Raw genomic sequence first — 9780 nt, 5'->3', positions numbered from 1 at the left:
ATATAATAATAATTAATACCTGCAAGATATTGTTCTTTAAAAAGTAGTACTATAAATTTATAATTGTTCTAAATTTATTATTCGAATAAATCAAAAGCCCTATTATAAAGAAAAAAATAATTCTTTTTTTTTATAATTGTTCGCAAAAGTAATATTTTATTGTTTTGTAACTTTTTTTTTAAAAGAAAATGAACTTTGTTTTGATGCATGTGTCTATTGTTAATTTTAATAGAAAAGTCGTTGATTTAATTTAGCTATGCTTATCCTTTTTTAGGTAAAATTACTAATTAACGATTATGTTGATTCTTCAAATGTATTGTAATATATGAAACAATTGTTTATGTTTATAACTCCTGATGGGGACTAACATTTTATCAGTATTTAAACATGCCATGATGAGAGAGAATTTGGAAATGTGAAAAAATACCCTTAGATATGGTTAATACCAAATACAAATTATTATAAAGATACTCCCAAACTTATCGATCTTTACATCTCTCGCTAAGTTATCTAAAATAATACTGCGAGAAGAAAATGATGGTCAATTCTCGCAGATAAAGCGAAATTAGATCCCTCGCGGAAGCATCAAAAATTATACGGCGAGAAGAAAACGATACAGATAAAGCGAAATAAGATCCCTCGCGGAAATATCAAAAATAATACGGCGAGAAAGAAAACGATGCAGATTAGATCCCTCACGGAAGCATCAAAAATAATACGGCGAGAAAGAAAACGATGCAGATTAGATCCCTCGCGGAAGCATCAAAAATAATACGGCGAGAAAGAAAACGATGCAGATTAGATCCCTCGCGGAAGCATCAAAAATAATACGGCGAGAAAGAAAACGATGCAGATTAGATCCCTCGCGGAAGCATCAAAAATAATACGGCGAGAAAGAAAACGATGCAGATTAGATCCCTCGCGGAAGCATCAAAAATAATACGGCGAGAAAGAAAACGATGCAGATTAGATCCCTCGCGGAAGCATCAAAAATAATACGGCGAGAAAGAAAACGATGCAGATTAGATCCCTCGCGGAAGCATCAAAAATAATACGGCGAGAAGGAAAAAAACAAAATTAGATCCCTCGCAGAAGTATCAAAAATAATACGACGAGAAGAAATGATGGTCAATTCTCGCAGATAAAGAGAAATTAGATCTATCGCTGAGGGATCTAAAATGACGCGGACCCCTATAAAAAATTTTTTAGAAATTGATCACACGTCTGAGTTTTCCTGGGGATAAGAATTTATTTTTTACTTATTATAAATAAAAATTCTTGAAAATCATATTTAAGTTTATATTTTATTCTTTTGATGTTATACATTTTGTTATAAAAATTTTTAATTTAATTGAATACGTGATTTATTTCTTAAAAGATGACGCACTGATTTTTTTTTTTTAATGCACACGTGACCATTTATTAATTAGATTTCGTATAATTACAAAAACGTAATTAAAGCACAGATTCGAGAATTAAAATATAGGAACAAAAATTAACCTAAAATAAAATAAAATAAATAATTTATCTAACCTAAAATATATATCTATCTATAATAGCCCAGCTATTCCAAAATAAAATTAACAATAAATATCTCAAAACTTAATGGATCGTATCTAAAACAAACGCCCAACCTATTATAAATAGAACTGAATTTGTATTGTAGGCCCATTCATAAAGGATATTTTTGGTAACATATAAATCCATTTGTGTCCATAGTTTAGTGAAAGCGGCCACTTTTCGTTCATATCTAGATGATCTTGCTCTCTCTACGGTCCGCAAAAACGTCAGTTGATAGGTTTGTCTAATACGATAATAGTGTGGTCAGCTGAAGCCGGATCATTCGTATCCATATGATGTCGCTTTCGTTGTCGCCTCTTTTTATATTGTGGTTGCGTTTGGTGATTGCTAGTCATTGAACGTTTACCTTTGCTATGGTCTTTTTCCCATTTAATCATGGCGTTACATCTAGTGATTCAAATTAAGTTTTTAAAAAGTTACGTTACTAAATGACCTAAAAATGTGACTACTTTAGCCTTCGATGTGCGGAGTTTGTCCATTGTTCTTCTTGTGTATTCCTTAGAGATTGAGTTTAATGGCTTGATGGCAAAATGTTTCAAATGTGTCAGAACAGACATGCAATCCGATTAGGTTGTTGACAAATGACGAAATATCGGCGCGTACCAAATTAACCGGTTCTGCCAATTGCGACGTTAACTTGATTGCCAAATATAGGGAATAATGTAAGTAGTCGGGAGAAAATTATAAAATAAAAATAAAAATTTTGTGTTTTGCGCCATTGAGTTGCATTTGAACCCTTTAATATGTTTGAAAATTGTCCATGTGATGCCCCAATCAATATGATCTATGATAAAGTTGTTCGGCTGATATTAATTATTGACTGACAGCAATGAGTGCTCTGCATTCACATGGGTTTGAAAGACAGTTTTCTCACAAATTTTCTAAATTTCTGTTCGATCGGATATCTTTGAAAATGAGGAAAGTAACGCATATTAAAATAACTATAATTAAATAAATTATCAAAATGTTCCAGCTTCTTTCACTAATTCATCTGCCCGTTCATTTAACTCTATACCACCACTGTGTCCTTTAATTTTAATCAACTTCAAAACTATTTGTTTTCTCTCATAATCATGCAATTTTGAGTAGCACCAAAAAAGTTGTTTCGTTTCAACCATTTCCTCGTAGTTGAATATTTTATATTATTAATGAACAGAATATATTGCCGCTTAACTATCTGTATATATATTTTAAACTGTTGCTGAGCATTGAGCAGCCAGGAGTGCTAAGAAGATGGCCACTAGTTCAGCTTTAGTAGAAGAGGGCCATAATGACAAACTCGCTTTTACTAACTGATTAGTAACGCAGCTCTAATCGATAATTGAGTATCTAGACCGAGCTGCGATTGTACATTTCTATATGCTAATGACCCATCAGTGTAGAACGTGACTTCTGATTTGTGTTTAATCTCATTTCTTATCGTAAGAAACTCATCTTTTTATTGTGGATTATCGATCCATCTCTCTATACATCCATTAAACGCCTCATGGGTAATAGAAACTTCTACTGTGTTATGGTCGCCGGTCGTGTTATTGATGGTGGTTGTTAAATTTGGCAATGATTCCGGTCCCCAATGGATATACCAAATAATTAAACCAGTCGTCGTATAACTGTCATGCCATTTGGTAATTTCGTAATTTGTGTGGTCAGCAGTACAAGTGTTAATCCTACCATTTTCTATGAATCTATAAACCTGCGCGTTGTGTTGTAGTAATGTTAAAGGTGTGTAGCTAATGTGGAATTCGTAGATTGTGTTCTTAATTAACAATTGAATTTACTTATTAAATAAATGTAAAAAACAATAATGTTAATAAACCAAATAATATATCTATTTAAGTAATTAAATAAATTATCCTTTATAAAAGGGACCTTTTAAATACCTGGATGTTATTTTTTATGATTTAAACGTTAAATTTGGACGAAAAAAATTACGCCATCATCCTAACGATCTATCGTTATTAAACATTAGCGCTAGAATATTGAATATGTTGTGCCAAATGCCGATTTTTGGCCACCAGTTTTTCGCATCTTACTTTTGAAGCGAAAAACTAGTTGGCCCAATTTTTGGCCATCGGTTCTTCGCGTATACGTCTTTATATTGTCCTTTTTCTTCTGAAGCGAAAAACTGACTGGCCCAATTTTGGCCATCAGTTTGAGCACCAGTCACAGCATTTCTTTCTATCTTCTTATGTTTAGGATCCTGAAAATGTGCTACTGAAGCAAACTTGTTCAAAAATTGAGTATAAAAAAAATGAATATACTTTGATGTCATTCTTGAAAGTATTTGTTACTATATTGAATTCAACAGTAATACTATTTGATCAAGCAATTTCTATAATAAATTTAAAGTGTAATTTAAAATCAGAACAATTACTACTAGCGAAGAATTTATTAAAGTGAACTGTAAATAATACAATAAATTTATTGAAAAATCTAACTTACTTGCAAATAGACAACGGTATAACGGGACCTCAAAGTATAAAATATAAAACTAATGGAACAAAACTCTGTTTTTATACACATAAATAATAGATTAAGCAAGCAAAATCTTCACGCTTCCGGCATAGAGCCTGACTTAAAAAGCATTCTCTATCGATCAACCCCTGAACACTGTGTCTCATGAGGTACAATCTGAAAATCTAATTTTTTGATAACTGAATTTCATGATTTTTCTACTGTTTTGTTCCAAAAAGATTGGAGGACAGGATTCTTTAAAATTAGGTATGTTTATATTTTAAATTTATAAAGTCTAATAAAATTATTTTTACGTATTTTTAACTAATGCATAATTTTTGTATCGTAAATTCGTAATTTTGTAATTTTGTAGTTGACGCGTTAAATTGGTTGTTTAGCGGGTGTAAAAATACTATTATAAGGCTTTTTCGTGTTTTTTAATGTCTTTTCAGGACAAGAGTCAATCCCTTCGATCTCTGATTTATGGAAAGATGTTTCTAGAACATCAAAAAAGACTCTTTACAACCCTTTAAAGATTTAAGAAAATGACATTCATTCTTTAGGTTCATTAGCTCTATTTTTATTGTTGAAATTGCGGTGATATTTAAGGAAAAAAAAAATTAGTTTATAAGAGGTTTTAGGAAATGGGATTCTATATAAATATATGAGTTTTTATAATTGTACATTTGTTATTAATCATTATATTCTGATGTCGCAATAATAGATTATTGCTATTAATAAAAAAAACATTAATTTTTGAATATAGGAATGTATGGTTGATCTTTAATATAAAGAATTAATTGTAAAATAAAAAAATAAAAAAGGATAAAATAATATATTAACTTATTAATTACTTTGCTTAATTTCATTTTATTCATTAAATGCTTTTCAAAATATAGCTAAAAGTAGTATTAATTATATTTGAAATTTGTAAAATATTTTAATTATAAATATAATTAGCAAAGAATTATATAATAAGAATGCAATTTAACTTCTTGGATTTTTTTTTATTTTATAATATTTACAAAATCTTATATAAATCAATTATTATTTATAATATTTTATTATACTAATAAAACTTTATATTACTAATTTTTTATTAAATAAAATATTTTATATACTTTACTAAAAAATTATATAGTACTTAACTGAATATTATAGTATATATTTTTTTGAAAACTATAATTTAAACTAAACAAGTTATAGATTTAATTAGTACTATTTTTTTTTATATTGCAAATATTGTAAAAAAAAAATAATAATAAATTTATAAAAATATATATAAAGTATAGGCTGCAAAATTAAATATTATAAAGTGAAATAATTATTATATGAATAGAAATAACTTAGCTAAATATACTAATAATATAATTAAAGTAATTATATAAATTATATGTATATAATTTTTAATTTTTATATATATAATAAATTTAATTTATTTATATTTAAAATAAAAAAAAAATTGGTATAAAATTATTTTTGATCTTTTTTATTTTATTATAATAGACTTTTTTTTTTAATTTTTTATGACTTATAATTTATAAATGAATTTTTCTAACTATCGCCGGGAGTGATGATCACTGGTAACTGAAATTATAATGATTGACCAGCATTAAAAAAATATAGTGCTGGTAAAAATTAATAATTCTGGCCAACGGTGATGATAACCCCAGTGATTTGAAGTAAAAATCTTAATAAATAATTATTTTTAAAGAAAAATTATAAATTAATAAGTCAGTTTAGTCCTTTACAAAATATTTAAACTATAAAGGTAATAACTTGAAATAATATTTATTTATTGTTATAATAATAATTATTATATTAAAAATGTTAAATTTATAAAACTAAAATCCAAATGATAATATAATTTATTATATTTCACTAATATTAACTTATTTTATCAGTTTTTATATAATCATAATTAAGTACAAAATTAAAAAATCTAACAAAAAATTAATTTTATATAACCAATTGAGGTGAATACTAAAAAAGGGGGCTAAATTAACAAAAAAATTTTTTTTTTTTAAATAATAAACATATTTTTTAATATTAAACAAAAATAAATCTTGATTATCATATAAAATTATAAGAAAAAAATTAGAGTGAATTTATTTACCGCACCCTGCGTTACAAGTTACAACGCATCCTTCCTTTTTTGTAAATTGTTTATGTCGATCTTTAGTTTATACACTGCACCTCCCTTAAAATGGCAAATGATAAACATACAAATATATATAAATTTGTAACGCAGGGTGCAGTAAATACATTATTTCAAAAAATTATATACTTATTTTATATAATAAAAAAAATTTAAAAAATATCTATTTTTTATATTTGCAAAAAATTTTTCTAATAATAAAAAAATGAAATTTTGATAATTATAAGTTATATAATTAAAGTAATTATATATCAATTATAGATTATTAATTTTATTAATTCAATCTTTTTTTGATCTAATTATATTGAAATAATTCAAATAAATAAAAAATAATTTTAATTTTACTTAATTTAAGTAGTAAAATTAATAAAAAAAAATTTATTTATTATCTTTTTCAATTAGTGTACTTCTTAAATATCACTTCTAAAAAAAATTATTTCTAAAAATTTGCGATTATAGGCAATTTTATTGTATTATTATGTAAAAAAGAATTGAGTATTAGTGATTTTGAAAGAATTTGAATAATTTTCTCAATTTTTAAAGTAGTTTTTTTATTAAAAAACTTTTGTATTACACAAGATTTTTAAATTTGCTTATAATAAAACTACTCTAAGAATTGAAAAAATTACCAAAATTCTTTTAAGGAATACGCTAATTTGAAAAGGGTAATAATATTAATTATGTAAATAATTTAAAAAAAAGATTTAAACAATTATAATTATGCCTTTTATTTTATTTAGTATAAAAGAAAATCTTAAATAATTATTTATATATATATTATTAATTTTAAAAAAAAATCCTTATTATATTTAATAAAAAAAATAATCTATTTTTTTAAATTATTTAAATTATTAAAAAATTATTTATAACTATGTGTTAACAAAAAAAAAATAATTATAATTATACTTTTGTTTTATTTAAATAAATAATATTAAGAAAAAAAATTAAAAAATCATATTTATTTCTTCTAGTAAAAAAATTAATTTGATCTTATTATTTAGCAGAAGAATTTACATTTTTTTTAAAATCATAAAATACATAATTATGATAATTATTTTTTATAATATTATTAATAAGCATTAAATTACAAATTTTTTTTTTTAAAAAAAATTTATACTATTTTTTTTGATTTATTTTTTTATTTTTTTATTAAATTTAAAAAAGACGGAATAGTACAAATTATTATAAAAGGAAATAAATCTCTAGTAAAATCTAAATGAATAAAATAGTATCTGCTAACTTTTTTTTAGTTTAAATATCTACTTAATTATTTAATTTAATTAATAAAGATTATGCAAAGTAATTGTATATTAAAAAACTTTATAATCATTTTTGGTATAATAAATAGTTATTTTTAATTCAATTAATTTTATAATAATATTGAATTTTCTTTTATAGTAAAATTTGCAAAAAATTTTATATATAATTTTTACTTTAAATCTGAAATAATGATCTATTTTATAAATATAGAGAATTCTTTATTAATATATAAATTTTAAATGATATTTGTAATTATATGTAACTAATTATTTTTTTTTTTTTTTTTTTATGTTTTAGGAGACATCATTATAGCCGGTTCACCAGAGCTACATGTACTTTCACACTATTGGTAGTAGTGTCTGCAGTAAAATTCTTTTAATTTCCGTAATCGGCAGAATTGAACTTGCGACCTCACCATACTCAGGCTTCACGAGGAGACTCACGGACTAATCAATGAGCCAAGGGTGATCAACCCTGTAACTAATTATTTATTTTACTTAAATAATTTAATAAATTATATAATTTAAGATTATTTATTATATATTTTTCTTGTTTTTTTAATATACATATAGTATAATTTATTTTAATTACATTAAAATAATACTGTTAAATAATTTGTAACTATTTATTTGATCAGCAAATGTATATATTAATTATATATATTTTTCATTTTTAAATTAAAATATTAATTAATATATATTACTATTTTTATTATTCTTATAAATTAAATTAAATTTATTAAATTTACAAAATAGAATGATTAATATTTTTATATTATAAATATTGGGTATTTCTAAAAATTACCAGTGGTGATTATTATCATACCACTTAATTCTAGCCAAAAATTATAATTTTGGCCAGAATTAAAAAACATCATAAATTTTTTTTTCAAAAATTTCAATTTAAATAATAAATATATAAAACAAATTTGAGTAAATACTAATCGTTATACTAAAATTTTGAAAATTTGATTAAATTTTTTTTAAAACAAAAAATTATTTTACTTATAAAATTAAACTTTTCTGTTTTCTTTATAAACTATTTAAATAACAGTTTTATAATATCTAAAAAAAACTTGTTTTACTCATTAAATTTATATATAATTAATTCAAAAAATATTTTTATATATAATGATATTTATTACTGGTAATTTTTAGTAAAATCCTAAAATATTAATTAATATTTTAATTTAATTTACTAATAATAATATTATAATAAAAAAATATAGGGGGTCTTCACAAAAAACATGATTGAGATTGAGATTGAGATTTCATATAGAATTTTCAATCTTAATATGTACCCCCATAGTTAGCTTTTAATGTAACAAAATTTTCAGTTTTTATCTCAAATTTGCTATAAAATAAGAATTCAAAGAATTTAATTGGCTAATTTATTATAATAAGGAATATTTGATGTATTTGATTGATTAAATGTCATATGTTAAGAAAATTTCATTGTAAAGTAAGTTTGTTATATTAAGAATTGATTGTATATAAAATAATAGGTAATTTTATTTGTATATAGTTTTTTCAAAAAAGTAAAATTTTTACTAATCAGATCAAATGAAAAAAAATAAGGAAAAAAATTTTGGTAAATATATTTTTTTAAGAATTTTTCTAACTATCACCGGGGGTGATGATCACCGATGACTGAAATTATGACGATCGACCAGCATTAAAAAAATAGAGTGCCAGTAAAATTTGATAATTCTGGCCAACGGTGATACTCACCCCCGGTGATTTGAAGTAAAAAACTTTTTTGAATGTTATATTTATTAAATTTTTTTTTACATTATTTTTTAATATAAAACTATATAATATATCTTTATCATTTATAATTACAGTATATTAAAAAATTTTTCTTCTGAATATTATATTCCTTCCAAATCAATCAATTCGACCAATATATATATTTACGTTATGTTGGGAGAAGTATTACTATAGCAATTTTTTCTATTGTTCGTAAAAACTTCCAAAAACGAATAGAAAACCAAAGTGTCAAATAGTTTAAGTTTGGGTCCGAACCAGAGGGTGCATTTACTGATACTTGTGTCTTGTGTCAAGTGTCTCATCACGATTGGCAAATCTCGTTACACAAAATGATATCTAATCTAACTTGGTAAATATTTTTTTTTTTGATTTTTTTTCAAAATAAAGCATAGCAAGTTCTTCTTTCAAACTCTGTTTTTGGTCTCCCCTACCCTAATTTATTAATAACAGAATTATAATTATAAAAACGAAACTTGGACAAAAGGAAATAATATATAAACCTGTGGCATTATAACTCCCGATCAAAAAAAAAAAAAAGAAAAGAATATGGATGATAAC

General features: G+C 23.8%; 1 protein-coding gene across 1 annotated transcript; it reads right to left on the bottom strand.

The window, feature by feature from the left end:
* Positions 1–1395: 1395 nt before the first annotated feature.
* Positions 1396–4283, bottom strand: OCT59_001402 (uncharacterized protein). The gene is made up of 3 exons (XM_066139541.1): positions 4024–4283; positions 3462–3913; positions 1396–3358 (listed from the first exon to the last, which is right to left on the bottom strand). The coding sequence occupies exon 2, from the start codon at positions 3851–3853 to the stop codon at positions 3611–3613; it is 243 nt and encodes an 80-aa protein (XP_065988939.1). The 5' UTR covers positions 3854–3913; positions 4024–4283; the 3' UTR covers positions 1396–3358; positions 3462–3610.
* Positions 4284–9780: the final 5497 nt, after the last annotated feature.

This window comes from Rhizophagus irregularis, chromosome 1 (assembly GCF_026210795.1).
Source record: "Rhizophagus irregularis chromosome 1, complete sequence".
In the NCBI taxonomy this organism is placed as follows: Eukaryota; Fungi; Glomeromycota; class Glomeromycetes; order Glomerales; family Glomeraceae; genus Rhizophagus; species Rhizophagus irregularis.
The sequence above is the reverse complement of the archived record's forward strand: the minus strand, read 5'-3'. Positions and strand labels throughout refer to the sequence as shown.